Raw genomic sequence first — 17,196 nt, 5'->3', positions numbered from 1 at the left:
GAATTCCCGCGCACCTGGAGGGCCAGTTTGCGGGGCGGACGAATGACCCGGCTGAAGCGCCCCCTGGCGATCGGCGGCGTCCGGGGTGCAGGGATGCCAGGTGGGATGCCCCTGGCTGCCCCTGGGATGGGTGCAGGACCGGGGGCGGCGTGGCGGCGGGGCTGGGCGGTGCCGGGGGTCCGCCCACAGGGGGGCGGCCCCGACGTGGGGGTCGGGCCACTGGCGGTGGATGGTCCACGTCGAGGTGGGCCGGCTTGAGGCGGTCTACCGAAACGCGGTCAGGAGTACCGCCGATGTCCAGGGTGAAGTGCTTCGCCCCGGCCTCCAGCACGCGGAAAGGCCCGTCGTACGGGGGCCGCAGTGGTGTCCGGTGGGCATCTTGGCGGACGAAGACGTACTCCGCCGTGCGAAGCTCCGGGGCGACGTGCGTCGGTGGGTGCCCGTGGCATGCCGTTGGCACCGGGGCGAACCTCTGGGCGGTCTCTTGCAGAGCGGAGCGCTGCTGTGCCGCGGACCATGGTGCCGTGGAGTCGGGGAGGAACTCGCCCGGCACCCGCAGCGGTTGCCCGAAGACCAACTCCGCCGCGGATGCGCGCAGGTCCTCCTTGGGCGCCGTCCGGACGCCCAGCAGGACCCAGGGGAGCCTGTCGACCCAGCCGCCGTCGCGGAGGGTGGCCCGGAGCGCGGCCTTCAATGAGCGGTGAAATCGCTCACACAGGCCGTTAGCCTGGGGGTGGTAGGCCGTGGTTCGGTGCAGCCGGACCCCGAGCCCCTGCGCGACCGCCCCCCAGAGCTCCGAGGTGAACTGGGGGCCGCGGTCGGACGAGATGTCTGAGGGGGCGCCGAACCGGGCGACCCAGGTGGCGATGAAAACCTGCGCGACATCGGCCGCCGTTGTCGACGCCAAGGGCACGGCCTCCGGCCACTGGGTGGTGCGGTCCACCATGGTGAGGACGTAGGTGAAACCCCGTGAGGGGGGCAGAGGTCCCACCAGGTCCACGTGGACGTGGTCAAACCGGCGTTCCGGCACCGTGAACGGGGCCAACAGGGCCTGGGTGTGCCGGTGCACCTTGGCGCGCTGGCACGCGAGGCACGTCCTGGCCCAGCCGCGGACGGCCTTCCGGAGGCCATGCCAGACGAACTTGTCGGCGATCAGCCTTTGGGAGGCCCTCGCGCCCGGGTGGGACAGGCCGTGGATGGCGTCAAACACCTGGCACTGCCAGCCCGCGGGCACGATGGGGCGAGGACGCCCGAGGGAGACGTCGCACAAGAGGGCCGTGCCCGCGCCGTCGAACGCCACCTCGGTGACGCGGAGGCCCGTGACGGCGGTCCGCAAGGCCTGGACGTCGGGGTCAGCGGCCTGGTCCGCTGCCATCCGGGCATAGTCGATGCCGAGGTGGACTGCGTGGGCGACGGCCCGGGAAAGGCAATCCGCCACCGGGTTGTCCTTCCCCGCGACGTGCTGGATGTCCGTCGTGTACTCGGACACGGCCGAGAGGTGACGCTGCTGCCGGGCCGACCACGGCTCGGTGACCTTGCCCATCGCGAAGATCAGCGGCTTGTGGTCGACGAAGGCAGTGAACGCACGGCCCTCGAGCAGATGGCGGAAGTGCCTGACCGCCAAGTGAAGCCCGAGCAACTCGCGGTCGAAGGTACTGTAACGGCGTTCGGGCGGGCGAAGCTGCCGGCTAAAGAACGCCAGCGGTTGCCAAGCTCCACGCACCCATTGCTCGTGCACCGCGCCCACCGCGTAGTCCGAGGCATCGGTGGTGAGGGCGATCGGTGCATCGGGCGCCGGGTGCGCGAGCATGGTGGCGTTAGCCAAGGCGAGCTTCGCGCCCGTGAACGCCGTGTCCATCTGCTCGGTCCAGGTAACGTCGCCTTTGCCCGGCTTACCTCGGAGAGCTTCGTGCAGGGGGCGCAGGAGCTGGGCGATACAGGGCAGGAACCGATGGTAAAAGTTCACCATGCCCAGGAACTCCTGCAGCCCTCTGATCGTGCGGGGGCGCGGAAACCCCTTCACCGCCTCCACCTTGGCCGGCAGGGGGACGGCTCCGTGCCTGGTGACACGGTGCCCCAGAAAATCGATTATGGTGGCGCCGAACCGGCACTTTGCGGGGTTCACAATCAGGCCATGCTGGCCCAGGCGTTCGAAGAGCGTGCGGAGGTGGCGTAGGTGCTCTTCGCGGGACGCGCTGGCGACGAGGATATCGTCCAGGTAGACGTAGACAAAATCCAAGTCACGCAGGACGCTGTCCATCAGTCGCTGGAACGCCTGAGCCGCATTCTTCAGACCGAAGGGCATGCGCAGGAACTCGAAGAGTCCGAATGGCGTGATGACCGCCGTCTTCGGGACGTCCTCCGGCCTGATGGGGACCTGATGGTAGCCGCGTATGAGGTCCACCTTCGAGAAGAAGGACATGCCCACCAAACGGGCGGAAAAGTCCTGAATGTGGGGGACGGGGTAGCGGTCGGGAGTCGTGGCGTCATTGAGACGGCGATAGTCCCCGCACGGTCGCCATCCCCCGCCGGGCTTCGGCACGATGTGCAGCGGCGACGCCCAAGCGCTCTCTGAGCGCCGAACGATGCCGAGTCGCTCCAGGGTAGCGAACGCCGCTTTTGCCATGGCCAGCTTCGTCGGCTCGAGGCGGCGTGCCCGGGCGTAGACCGGTGGCCCGACGGTGGGGATGTGATGGGCCACCCCATGCTTGACGGCCCCCGCCGAGAAGGTGGGCCGCGTGAGGGCCGGGAAGCCGGCGAGGAGGCGGGTGAATGCGTCCGCTGCCGGAAGCGTACAGACCAACGTGGCCGGAACCGAACTGTTCGGCAAGCCGCTTGGCAAGCCGCTCGTTGAGCTGGGCAACGCACAAGCGAGCGAGCTGAACGTCTCGGCCTGGACAAGACGTCTGCGCTTGACGTCGACCAGGAGCCCATTAGCGCACAGGAAGTCCGTGCCAAGCAGTGCCATGGGCACGTCGGCGGTGACGAACGTCCATCGGAAAACCTGCCCTCCGAACCGCAGAGAGAGGCAGCGTTTTCCATACGTACGGATGGGCGTCCCGTTCGCGGCAAGCAGCGCGGGGCCCCCACCCGCGGCATGCTTGTCTGACGTGCCGGCGGGAACGACACTCACCTGTGCTCCCGTGTCGCACAGGTAACGGCGCCCGGAGAAGGTGTCCGTTATGATCAGCAGGCTGCTCGAACGGCCGGCGCTCATCGCCACTATTGAGCGCCAGCCCGGGCGTTTCCCGACCTGTTGAAGGAGCATGGCGGATGACACTGCCGAGCTTCGTGGCCAAACTTGGCGTGGAACCAGCACCAGGTGGTGGAGCTGGAGGAGCGCGGCTTGCTCCGCCAGGCCGGTGGAGTTGGCGGGTTTCCCCGCGGTGGTGGTTTTCGCCGCGGCGGTGGGCGGGGCGTGGCGGCGGTCACGAGGTACGTATCAGCATGCTGCGTATGCTGTATAAGCTGATGCTGTGGATCAGCAGCACCAGCAGCACCAGCAGCATCAGCAGCACCAGCAGCAGCATCAGCCTCGAGGGCCGTGACGGCCACGCCGACTCTCGCCCGCGTGTCCGAAGCGGCGAAGTACTTGTCCGCCTCGGCTGCCAATGCTCGGGGTTCCGTTAGCCCGGTCCCGGCCAATGCGAGGCGAACCTGCGCTGGAAGTTGGCGACGGAAAAGCGCCCGGAATAGAGAACCGGGGGCTTCGTCGTCCAACAGTGACAGCATATGGTCCATTCGGACCGACGGGCACGTGTCACCGAGCTCGGGGAGATCCAGGAGGCGGTCGGCCCGTGCGTCGTCCGTGAGGCCGAACGTGGCTAGGAGTAGCCGCTTGAGTGCCTCGTACTTGTGGCCGTCCGGTGGGTGGCGAAGGACGGACACAACTCGAGCGGCCGTGCCGGGCCCGAGGGAGGCGACGACGTGGCAATAGCGCGTGTCATCGCCGGTGAGGCGCCGAAGCTGAAATTGGGCTTCGGCCTGGACGAACCAGACTTCGGCCTGAGCCTCCCAAAATTCGGGAAGTTTGATGAAGTTGGCCATGGCAATGGCGTCGCGTGTGGAAGGATCGCTCCGGCAGATCCAACGTCGAGGGGGTCACCAGTAAAGCGCGGCGTTACGCGCGCTGCTTGCGAGCAAGGAGGAAGCGGACAAGCGGTAACTTATAAGCGTCTTTATTTCAGGAGCTCACTGTAACACTGGCGCGCTCCGGGCTGCGCGCCCGGTGTATATCATGAGGCCACGCCTACCCCTCGGGCGTGGCCACCGCCCACTTGGTGCGCGGAATGATGTCACCACGCCAGTGGGCTTTTGTGTCCGCCACAATATCAAATTTGGAAGACATCTTCCTTGGGAGTTTGATTCCTGCTTCTGGTGTGATTGGGTTGCTGATGAGGGATGAGGGAGGGTTGCTGATGAGCCACCATGGCCAAATTCCTATGAGTGAGGGTTGCTGATGAACCACCATGGCCAAATTCCAAATTCCTATGAGGGAGGGTTGCTGATGCGCCACCATGGCCAAATTCCAATTTCCTACCCTAACTACTCCTGGGAAGACAATGGCAAACCATCCAGTATATCCCTTGCTTAGGGAGCTCCTTTGGCGGCAATGACGCTCTGTGAAGAGTACAGTCCATCAGGGAGGGAGAGGGGGGACATGTACATTGACCAAACAGCCAAAGTACGCAGTCAAACAAAGCTTGTTCAACTAGTATTTTTTTTTTTGTTGTTGTATACTGAATCGAGGCTCGTGAAAGAGCTGACATTTACTTCACAAACAAATCAACCAGACAAACAAAATATATAAAAAGAGGGAGCGGACGACAAGAGAAGGGGAAGCACACAAACACTTGAGAGCACACAACATTTAAGAGCAGGGAGATGTGTGGGAGGGAGAGGGCTTGTGGGGAGGAGGCGTGGGAAGGGGGTGGGGGGGTTGGAGAAGTATAAAACACAAGGACACCAAGGACTTCCAGGACAGAAGTTGGTATTTCAAAAAAGTGGAATTGGGGTGAAATGAATATTATGTGGTCTGATGAGACGAAAGTTTAACTTTTTGGCATGAATGAAAAGTGTTACGTCTGGTGGAAATCGATTCGATGAAATCGTCACCCATCTAACGCCATCCCTACCGTGAAGCATGGTGGTGGCAGTATCATGCTATGGGGATGCTTTTCAGTGGCAGGGACTGGGAGACTTGTAAGGATAAAGGGAACAATGAATGAAGCCAAATACAGGCAAATCCTTGTGGAGAACCTGCTTCAGAATGCAAAAGGCTTAAGACTGCGGTGAAGATTGACGTTCCAACAAGACAATGACCCCAAGCACAAAGACAAAGCAACACTGGAATGGCTTCAGAACAAGAACGTGCATGTCCTTGAGTGGCCCAGTCAAAGTCCAGACTTGAATCCCATTGAGAATCTGTGTAAAGACTTGAAGATTGCTGTTCACTGACACTCTCCATCCAACTTGACAGAGCTTGTGCAAATCTGCAAGGAAGAATGGGAGAAACTCCCTAAATCTATGATACAGACATACCCAAGAAGACTCGAAGCTGTAATCGCTGCAAAGGCGCTTTGTATTGACTCAGGGGGCTGAACACTTAATGTAAGTTACATATTTCTGTATTTCATTTTAATTACATTTCATCCATTTTAAATTCAGGCTGTAACACATCAAAATGTGAAAAAAGTCAGGCGATGTGAGGGGAAGCACTAGTTTAGAAAGGTAGCATAACATTAGCTTTAAAGGTGATGGGATTTGTATTTTTTTATTTTCTATATGGACACAAATATTGCACACACACACACACACACACACACACACACACACACACACACACACACAGCACATTCCTTGTGCCTATGACCTGACCCTGGGTATTACCAACACCTGTGCAAAATTCCGTGGAGATCGGCCCAGCACGGTTATTACCCTCGCCACTCTGTCTGCCTGTTTGTTTGTCTGCACGGAATAAATATGATTTTCTCTGCAACCGTTGGTTCGATTGACAAGAAAGTTTCACCATAGGTGCACCTCCACCTGTATATATTTTTAATAATTATGACGTCATGACGTCGTCGTCGTCCCTATCCCTTTCCCATGCCTCCTCCCCCCAAGCCCTCTCCCTCCCACAGATCTCCCGATGTCCTGTTCTCTGCTGTGGTACTTGTGCGCTTCCCTCTCTCTCCCCATCTTGTCTCCCACTCCCTTTATTGTATCTTCTGTGTGTCCGTTTTTTTGTGAGTAATGTTAGCTCCAACACGAGCCTCGATCTTGTATCCAAAAAAATAAATAATTAATAGGTGGTACAGGCCCCATCTTGGAAAACCGAAAAACTTTGCACCTCTATATCTCCGACAGCACTGAATAGAAAAAAATGAGACATGGCTCATTGTAAAAAAACTCTCCATGTGGAATAAAATATGTTAATGATGATGTCATAGGTGCCTCCATTATGACGTCATAATTCGACAAGGAAAAAACTTCATCCGATCAAGATGAAATTTCTTGATCATCATCTGGAGATAAATTAGTGGAGAAAAAAAAAGATGACGTCATCGATCACGTGGTTCGGCAGCCATATTTGTTTTAACACAAAAGCCTTTAAAAAAACACTGAAAACACGTCCTGGTGAGGGTCTGCAATCTCTGATTGCTCTTTCTAGTTTTTCGATGTTTTTTAGACGTACATACATACACATACAGAGTTGCCTTATTTAACACTAGCATGGTACATGGCATTGCCCAGTGCTGTTCCAATCCCGTTGACATTTCATGAAATCAAATTTTGTTTTTCTTCTATTTTTACGGCGTAGGCCAAAGGGCAAAGCCGTGTAGAACAGTGTTTATCCGTCCGTATGTATGTATGCATGTCCCCTCAAATGTAGCTATACCAATCATAGCTGAGAATCTGGTCACATGACAGGGTATCGTCGAGCCTGTCATATATCACAATCACCATGCTCTACCATTATGTTTTTCATTCAGTGTGAAACACAAACAAACCGATTGTTAAAATTACCAATCAATTATCAAAAGCATAGACGTTACGGATCTTCCAATGACACAGTACATATAGGCCTTAGGCTTCATGCCTTCATGCCTCACTTTCAGGCACCTTCGGACAAATTAGCCCAGGTTTCTTAATACAGTCGTATTGTTTTTGTAATAACTAGGGCATGCCCGTACTATATCTATATCTAAAATTATATCCCCCCCTCTATTTACATGAAATTGTTTGGTCCATGAAATGTTTTGGTCCATTCGCAACGCCAAAGCGAACGGCGAACGCTTTACATGAAATGGTTTCGTCCATGAAATGTTTTGGTCCATTCGCAACGCCAAAGCGAACGGCGAACGGCTTGCGAGTACAGTGACAATCCCCCCGGGGTTTTAATTAGTTTTAAAACGGAGCTTGGCAACCGCTGGCGTTCTTTAGCCGGCAGCTTCGCCCGCCCGAACGCCGTTACAGTACCTTCGACCGCGAGTTGCTCGGACTTCACTTGGCGGTCAGGCACTTCCGCCATCTGCTCGTGCGAGTACAGTGACAATCCCCCCCCCCCCCCCCCCTCTATTTACATGAAATGGTTTTTATTAGTTTTAAAACATAGTTTAACGCCAACATAGCGCCAACATAGTTTGCAAACGTGAAATAAATGAATACGCTCTCAAATGTGCCATCCGAGGCAGAGTGTGTCCGCCACGTTCGGCACACGCGATAGTTCGCTGCTCTCTGATTGGTTGAATCGTTTTTTGGACATAGCTCGGTAAGTAATTGTCCGATTAATATGAAACCTTGAAAAGGCACATCCTCGGGTCCCCAGCAATATACCTGGCAAGTTTAAAGTATATCGGACCCGTGGTTGTCGAGAAACAGCGGTCACAGACAAACAAACAAACAAACGTACAAACGTACAAACGTACAAACAAACACACAGAGATTACTGGAATTATAGATAGATAATAATAGCGTTAATACCAATATAATCGTAACACTGCAATCCCTTTGTCGTTATTGCAGAGTTTCTAGATTGAAGCGGTGTATGGTTCATGCATCAATGATAAGCGAGTGCTGTACTAATAATTGTGGAAGTAAGGAATTAGCCTCGTTTTTTTAATAGTAATATCATTTTGTAATAATGATAACGTAACGTTAATACTAGTACCCGACTGCAAAGCCGCAATGAGCCGGCGAAGCCAAAGCCTCTTGCCACTATTTTACCCATCACGATGACATCAGTAAGTTAGGTAGTTGATAGTAGGTCGGTGTAGGTACCGTACCTGGTAAGACTTGGTAAAAGAGAAGAGCAAACAGTCCTCCCCAATACCTACATACAATAAATGTCACAAGAAGCTTAAGAAAGTAACTATACGATGTGCTGGCTTAAGGCTTATTTTAAGAAATTTTAACTGGGTTTAACATACGTTTTCACAGTATGTGTGTAGTCTTCGAACTTCAGTCGCTGTCAGGACTGGTTCTCTCCGGGCACTGCGGCTTCCTCCACCAGAAGAAGTTAGCTTGCAGTAAGATCAGTGCGGACAGATCAGACGATAGCGCCGTTGCAACGGCAATGTGTGACTGTCGTTAATCAAACCGAGCTTTCTTTCTTTATGTAAACCGCTTATACCGTATTTCTGGCCGTGAAAAACTATCCCCGACGGCCGCGATATTTCTAAAAAATAATTCTTCGTCAATTTTAGAATATTTGACGCCGTTTTCACCCTCCGAAACGCGTAATAAGCTTTTTTGAAATAATTTTTCAAATGCTCGAATCTCATTGGTTCCGGTGTTTGGTGACGATTTTCGTGGAAGATAACGAGGTTGGTCTTAACGTATTTTAATTACAAATTAGAGGTTCATTAGATTGTGAATCAAACAAAGACGGGTGAAACAAACTCCTATTGAACTTTTTCGCAATTGTTTTATGCAAACTTCCGCATCCGGTCGATGGCGGCCTCCATTGCGTGATTTGGTTTTAGAAATATTTTTTCAAATGCTTGAATCTCATTGGTTCCGGTGTTTGGTGACGCTTTTCATTGAAGAGAACCAGGCCCGTGCGGGCCGAGGTTGGTCTTAAAGTATTTTAATAATAAATTAGAGGTGCATAAGATTGTGAATCAAACAAAGACGGGTGAAAGAAACTCCTATTGAACGTTTTCAATTTGTTATGCATACTTCCGCATCCGCAAGATGGCGGCCTCCATTGCGCTTCGGAATTCTCAAGCCAAGGCATAATCTGGTTTTCGACATAATACGTACGCGTTTATTGACAACACCGGCTTCGCCGGCTACTAGTACCCGACTGCAAAGCCGCAATGAGCCGGCGAAGCCAAAGCCTCTTGCCACTATTTTACCCATCACGATGGCATCAGTAGGTTAGGTAGTTGATAGTACGTCGGTGTAGGTACCGTACCTGGTAAGACTTGGTAAAAGAGAAGAGCAGACAGTCCTCCCCAATACCTACATACAATAAATGTCACAAGAAGCTTAAGGAAGTAACTGTACGATGTGCTAGCTTAAGGCCTATTTTAAGAAATTTTAACTGGGCTTAACATACGTTTTCACAGTATGTGTGTAGTCTTCTAACTTCAGTCGCTGTCAGGGCTGGTTCTCTCCGGGCACTGCGGCTTCCTCCACCAGAAGAAGTTAGCTTGCAGTAAGATCAGTGCCGACAGATCAGACGATAGCGCCGTTTCAACGGCAATGTGTGACTGTCGTTAATCAAACAGAGCTTTCTTTCTTTATGTAAACCGCTTATACCGTATTTCTGGCCGTGAAAAACTATCCCCGACGGCCGCGATATTTCTAAAAAATAGTTCTTCGTCAATTTTAGAATATTTGACGCCGTTTTCAGCGTCTGAAACGCATAATAAGCTTTAAAAAAATATTTTTCAAATGCTCGAATCTCATTGGTTCCGGTGTTTGTTGACGATTTTCGTTGAAGATAACGAGGTTGGTCTTAACGTATTTTAATTACAAGTTAGAGGTGCATTAGATTGTGAATCAAAGAAAGACGGGTGAAACAAACTCCTATTGAACTTTTTCGCAATTGTTTTATGCAAACTTCCGCATCCGGTCGATGGCGGCCTCCATTGCGTGATTTGGTTTTAGAAATATTTTTTCAAATGCTCGAATCTCATTGGTTCCGGTGTTTGGTGACGCTTTTCGTTGATGATAACCAGGCCCGTGCGGGCCGAGGTTGGTCTTAAAGTATTTTAATTATCAATTGGAGGTGCATAAGATTGTGAATCAAACAAAGACGGGTGAAAGAAACTCCTATTGAACGTTTTTCAATTTGTTTTGCATACTTCCGCATCCGCAAGATGGCGGCCTCCATTGAGCTTCGGAATTCTCAAGCCAAGGCATAATCTGGTTTTCGACATAATACGTACGCGTTTATTGACAACACCGGCTTCGCCGGCTATAATATAGATAGTAGGATATAATTAAAGGTAACTGTGATATTAAATTGACTTTCGCAGAAATTTGAATTAATATCCACGTGTGTTGCACACTCCTAACTTCCCACAAATATTTAATGGGGAATAGCACAACAAAAGTGAAAATAACCCAATGTTTTAAGAATCGCAGAAGACAGCATTTCGAGTAAGCTGGGGATGTTCACCCTCTTCTCACAATGCCCTCTTCCCTTCTTTGGTTTTGTTGATTTCCCCCACCCCTCACCTCCAATTTTCACCCATGCCCCCAATATGCAGATGGCATCTCATGTGACTTTTATCCTATGAAACGTCTTTTATATTATCGTGCCACAAAAATGTTTTCCTTAGTAATGACTTGTGATCGGTTTAAGATTCGGTTTATGTAGTTAATGGATCAGATCTGTTTCCAACTGTGAGTTTTGTCTTTCTACAGGTTTCTTTCTATGGTTTCCACGTGCTTTTACTCACATCACCAACAGCTGTCAGGGCAGCAAGTGCACACAGAGAACCAAGCATTGCTGCAAGAGCTCGATGTACAACCTGTAAAAAGTAAACATCCATTCAAATAATACAAACATACAGTAAGGGAATTGTATCAACTTTATAAATTAATATTCTTGCCACGAAGGAATGTCGCGAGAGTTAACCTGGAAAAATAAATAAATGTCGATGGAGAAAGATAAAACCACCGATGATTTGCAGATGACTGCATTAATTAACGATTAATTCAATTTGGGAAGTGAAAATATCAGAACAAAAGTAAATATGACAAATATAAAATTAATGTTCAATTGCAATGCAAAAAAGGCAGGGATTATGGACAATCCAAATGAAGTGTTCTGATGATGCTTCTTCCTCTTCTTCTTCTTCTTCTTCTTCTTCTTCGTCTTCTTCTTACATATGCAGCACATGATGACAGTTTGTAGCTGGGTCAGGATTCAAACCCAGGCGAGACGGCTCAGAGGTGAGTGTGCCCATCTCTGGGACAGCAGGCCACCCTGGCAGCTTCTTTGGATGCACGACTTGCGCAGATGGAAATGGAGGTTAAATTCGTGAAAGTCTCTTGCATTTTGAAGATTAATGCTTACCTCAGTAATGATGAGTATGTAAACCCCCAGAAGGATGACCGAAGCGATAGCCACTTTTCCCTCCACAGTGGTGTATTCAAAGTGGTGTGAGATCCCCAGCTGGACAAACCGATTTCTTGGTGCAAACACTTTAACATATATTGAGGTCCTGCCACTGGACACAGAAACACATGGACCAGAATCACAGAGACACGACAATCCAATTAGCAGGGTGTTGAGAATGTTAAAATAAATAAATCCACTGATGAATGGAAGTCTTTCAAATTTTTCTCAACACATTGTACAAGCATTCTACAAACGTGACTCAGGACCACAATGTGGACTGTTTAGCAAATGCTTAATAATGGTCTATCGTTAAGTTCCCACCTTGATACAGTCTCAATGTCGAGTGTTCTCATCTCATGCTCGACTCTTTGTCTCGAAGGATTCGTATCAATGGTCCAGTTATAAAGCCCCTAGAGTAAAAAAAGTGAACATTCATGAGTGACGACAGTCAACTAAATACATTTGAAACTAGAGCGGCACTCAGTAGAGAGCATGCCTCTGCCAGGTGAACAGTTTACGCTTTGTATCCCAGAGTGGACCAGAAACACATTGAATCGAAATCAACCGTCCACAACTTTTTGAGATCTCCTGCTTTATATCGATTTTAGATCTATCACTCAATGGTGAAGAATCACTTCTAATTCTACTAGCCGGATCTGTATCCGGATCTTCACCAAAATTTAATCGATTCTTCCTCGTCACACACCAAACCCGTCCACCAAGTTTCGTCCAAATCCATCCATAACCTTTTGAGATATCCTGCTATGTATCGATTTTGGCCCTATCTCTCAATGGTGAAGAATCACTTGAACAATTAAATAATTATCATATCCGAATCCATATTCAGATCTTCAACAAAATCGAATCGATTCTTCCTCGTCACACACACAACCTCTCCACCAAGTTTAGTCCAAATTCGTCCACAACTTTTTGAGATATCCTGCTATGTATCGATTTTGGCCCTATCTCCCAATGGTGAAGAATCACTTAAAAATTAAATAATTATCATATCCGAATCCATATTCAGATCTTCAACAAAATCGAATCGATTCTTCCTCGTCACACACACAACCTCTCTACCAAGTGTCGTCCAAATCCGTCCATAACTTTTTCAGATATCCTGCTATGTATCGATTTTGGCCATATCTCCCAATGGTGAAGAATCACTTAAAAATTAAATAATTATCGTATCCGAATCCATATTCAGATCTTCAACAAAATCGAATCGATTCTTCCTTGTCACACACACAACCTCTTCACCAAGTGTCGTCCAAATCCGTCCACAACTTTTTGAGATATCCTGCTATGTATAGTTTTTGGCCATATCTCCCAATGGTGAAGAATCACTTAGAAATTAAATAATTATCATATCCGAATCCATATTCAGATCTTCAACAAAATCGAATCGAATCGTCCTTGTCACACACACAACCTCTCTACCAAGTTTCGTCCAAATCCATCCATAACTTTTTGAGATATCCTGCTATGTATCGTTTTTGGCCCTATCTCCCAATGGTGAAGAATCACTTAAAAATTAAATAATTATCGTATCCGAATCCATATTCAGATCTTCAACAAAATCGAATCGATTCTTCCTTGTCACACACACAACCTCTTCACCAGGTTTCGTCCAAATCCGTCCACAACTTTTTGAGATATCCTGCTATGTATAGTTTTTGGCCATATCTCCCAATGGTGAAGAATCACTTAGAAATTAAATAATTATCATATCCGAATCCATATTCAGATCTTCAACAAAATCGAATCGAATCGTCCTTGTCACACACACAACCTCTTCACCAAGTTTAGTCCAAATATGTCCACAACCTTTTAAGACATCCTGCTATGCAACATTTTTGGCCCTATCTCCCAATGGTGAAGAATCACTTAACAAAATTATAGTAGCCGGATCCGAATCTTCACCAAAATCTAATCATTTCGTCCTTGTCGAATAAGCTACATCTCTGCCAAATTTCGTCCGAATCCATCCACAACTTTTTGAGATATTTTGTTCACAAACGGACAGACAGACGAACAAACAGGTAGACAGACAGACAGGGGTGAAAACATAACCTCCATCCACATTTGGTGGTGGAGATAATGAATGGGCCAATGGCTTGCTGGAGGACATCACTTATGGTATAGAAGATCGATGAGGTCTCCCTAACGATCCCAATGGCAAATCAATACGTTATTATAACTAGAGGCATTTACCAGCATTCCAAGTTCCTGCTGTTTGAAACAATACCTGAACAGTTTTCACGGCTCATGTTTGGTTGGGCTGAACGAGTGAATTGAAGATTTCATTCAATCCAATACCTTCATCCAATACCTTCCCATCTCTTTCTCTCTCTAAACGTCCTCTCAACTCTCCAATCTCCTTTGAAAGCTCCACAATTACACCATGTGATACAATAAACCTACTAGGTATTACCCTAACATCAAATTTGTCCTGGAATCCACACATTACAGAAACAGCTAAATCTGCCTCGAAGAAACTGGGAGTCCTGTTCAGATGTCGAAGATTCTTCTCCTCTCAACAGTTGCTTCAACTATATCAAGGATCGATTCGTCCTTGTATAGAGTACTGGGGCGGTTCTAGGTCCACGTGCTTACTGGGCAGGATTGAATCCAAAGTAATCCGACTTATCAACTCTCCCAATCTGACCTCCAAACTCGACCTGCTCAAATTAAGCCGCAAAGTTGGCTCTCTTTCTCTTTTCTAGACAGTACTTCGGTTTCTGCTCCCAATAACTTGCTGCTTGTGTACCTCCTCCATTAGCGAGACCACGGAATACTCGACAAGCCACGACATCTCATAATCATTGTGTGGCCATTGGCAACTCATGGGTGGCACGTTATGATGTTTCTTTCTTCCTCACCACTGCCAAACTCTGGAACTCTTCACCTTCCCATGTCTTTCCAAACACTTATGATCTCCCCCTTTTCAAAAAGCAGATTTTTTACTTCCTCAAAAACTCTTGAACTATTCTCTCTTTCTTCACATTTCTAGCAACGCAGCTCTTTTATTTAAGGCCTGGCCTTGATGATGACGATATAGTTCATGACTGGAGCCTTCACCGTAAAAGTTTTAAACTTGTATGGAGGTACATGCTCAGCTTGTTCAGTAAATGTAGCCAGACTAGAGTAGTGTAAATGACCAACCGGAACACGGAACTCACCAGGATCGACAAACGATTGCCTCCATCTTGTTCTCCTCCCTGTTGTATTACGCGCACAGAGAGAAATCCCTTGTTTCTTCGTCCTGCGTTCTCTTCAAATGGACCTCTTATGCTCAGTTTCAAAAGTCTGGCCGATCTTGCATCAGATAAATTCAAAGCTTTCAAAGTCAAGGATCCCAGCGATTGGTCAATCACCTGGCCTCAAGGTTAAGCACAAAGCAAATACCGTGATAATAATAATTTTTAAAATTAATAATGATGATCTAAAAGTCCTTGCAACAAACGAATTACAAGGATACGATATTCTTGGGAGGAAGTTAGGGAAAACAGGGTCCAGGGCCGATCTTGGTCTGGTCTTGATGCAAACAACACCTGAGGTTCGGGTCACGTGGTGAACAAAAGAGAGTATACGCACAAACACAAACCTGATTGTATAAATACTGTACCTAGATTAAGGCTTCTTCACATTTATGTCATCCGAATAGTAAAATGTAGGCAATGGCCTGTTTTAAACCCAAACTACACGAGCAAACTACATATTACTCACAGCACAAATGACGACGACACCGAAAAGGAAACTCGTCTTGAAAGATCTCAAGAAAAATCTGCAAATGATCAGAACAATTATTACCAAAAAGACAATGTGATCGTTGTACCATCTTGGTCATTTACTTTGATGTCACATTACATAGACATGCAAGTTGATGTTGCTAAAAACATTATTAGTAGTAGTATAGTAGGGGCTACCTGGCGCTGCAAAGGGGTGGTGGAGTGGGAGGGGTGTGAGGGGGAATTCCCTGATGCTGCAACGGGGTTCGGGGGGGGAGGGTGTGAGGGGGTGTGAGGAGGATTCCTGATGCTGCACGGGGGTCGGGAGGGGATGTGAGGGGTGTGAGGAGGATTCCTGATGCTGCACAGGGGTCGGGGGGGGATGTGAGGGGTGTGAGGAGGATTCCTGATGCTGCACGGGGGTCGGGAAGGGATGTGAGGGGTGTGAGGAGGATTCCTGATGCTGCACGGGGGTCAGGGGGGGAGGGTTTGAGGAGGTGTGAGGGGGATTCCTGATGCTGCATGGGGGTCGGAGGGGTGTGAGGGGGATTCCTGATGCTGCACGGGTGTCGGGGGGGATGTGAGGGGGTGTGAGGGGGATTTCTGATGCTGCACGGGGGTCAGGGGGGGTGTGAGGGGGATTCCTGATGCTGCACAGGGGTCGGGGGGTGGTGGGGTGTGAGGGGGTGTGAGGGGGATTCCTGATGCTGCCAAGGTAAGGGGATTCCCAGTGTTGCCCAGGTGAGAGGATACCCGGCACTGCCCGCAGGGGATACCCTACGCTGCCTGGAGGAAGGCAGGGGATACCTGGCACTGCCCATGGGAGCTACCTGGTACTGTCCAGCTTGGTGAGCTTTTCCTGGCGGTGGTTTCAGGATGTGTTGGATATTGAAAAGGTATGGAGTTATTGGCCTCACGGTGGTTATACCTTTTGCCTGCGGGCCGCGGGCAGCGCTGCCGAACTCCACATCCAAACCTACACTTTATAGCGGCCTATGGTGGCCTCAAAGGAAATGTCAAGGCCAACGTGTGGTAGCTTAAAACCTGGCCCAGATTCTGACGTAGGCCTACCGACATCCAAAATTTGAGGCCTCTCGGTACTACCGTTAGGCTGTGAAATAATATAATGTACAAAGGCACACACAAACACTTGAAAATATGTACAAGAATTACTATCATCATAAGTGTGATTATTTCAGGAAAAAAAACAAGAAGAAAAACACATAAACCGTCATATAGCACCTGTGGTTTTAGCAATTTTGGTGTACGGAGTTAAAGGCCGTCAGTCGACCATCTTTGGTCGAATTACAAAACGAAATCTTCTGCTTATGTACACTCTCATGTGTTGTGTTTGTGAGAAGTTTGAACAAAATTGGTCCATGCATGTCGAGAAATGGTTGGGGACACGTTTAAAGTAACAAAATGGCCGCCAGTCGGCCATCTTGGATCTGATCTATAAAGAAAAAGACGTGCTTATGTAAGCCATCACTCATTATCCGTTTGCCCAGTTTAAACAAGATCGGTAAATGCATGTCCGAGCAGTGGTGGAGGACTTTTTTTTGTGGACAATGGACATTAGTGGTAGAGGACAATATCGGGTTTTTTTACAACTAAAATGGCCACCAGTCCGCCATCTTTGATGAGATCGCAAAATAAAGTGAGGTGCTTGCGTGTGCCATCATGTACTGTGCTTGTGCCAAGTTTGAACATAATTGGATCATGCATGTTCAAGAAATGGTTGGGGACAGGATTAAGTAACTAAATGGCCACCAGTCGGCCATCTTGGATGTAATCTCGAAAATAAATGATGGGCGCATTAGGTAAGTTATCATTCTTTATCTTTGTGCAATGTTTGAACAAAATCGGTAAATGCGTGTCCGAGAAATG

At 49.0% G+C, this 17,196-nt stretch overlaps 1 protein-coding gene across 5 annotated transcripts in view; it reads right to left on the bottom strand.

Moving 5' to 3' along the window:
• The window catches only part of OCA2 (OCA2 melanosomal transmembrane protein), a 155,962-nt gene that overhangs the window by 48,530 nt on the left and 90,236 nt on the right, over positions 1–17,196 (bottom strand). For all 5 annotated transcript variants that reach the window (XM_068135579.2, XM_068135574.2, XM_078768348.1 and 2 more), the window contains 6 exons: positions 15,308–15,365; positions 15,060–15,132; positions 14,761–14,918; positions 11,900–11,988; positions 11,534–11,687; positions 10,914–10,985 (listed from right to left, as the gene is read on the bottom strand). In XM_068135579.2, the coding sequence (XP_067991680.2) occupies positions 10,914–10,985; positions 11,534–11,687; positions 11,900–11,988; positions 14,761–14,918; positions 15,060–15,132; positions 15,308–15,365 (604 nt within the window). The remainder of the gene's footprint in view (positions 1–10,913; positions 10,986–11,533; positions 11,688–11,899; positions 11,989–14,760; positions 14,919–15,059; positions 15,133–15,307; positions 15,366–17,196) is intronic.

Source organism: Myxine glutinosa, chromosome 14, assembly GCF_964187855.1.
Source record: "Myxine glutinosa chromosome 14, kmMyxGlut1.1, whole genome shotgun sequence".
Classification (NCBI taxonomy): Eukaryota; Metazoa; Chordata; class Myxini; order Myxiniformes; family Myxinidae; genus Myxine; species Myxine glutinosa.
This window is presented reverse-complemented; position numbering and strand designations above follow the sequence as displayed.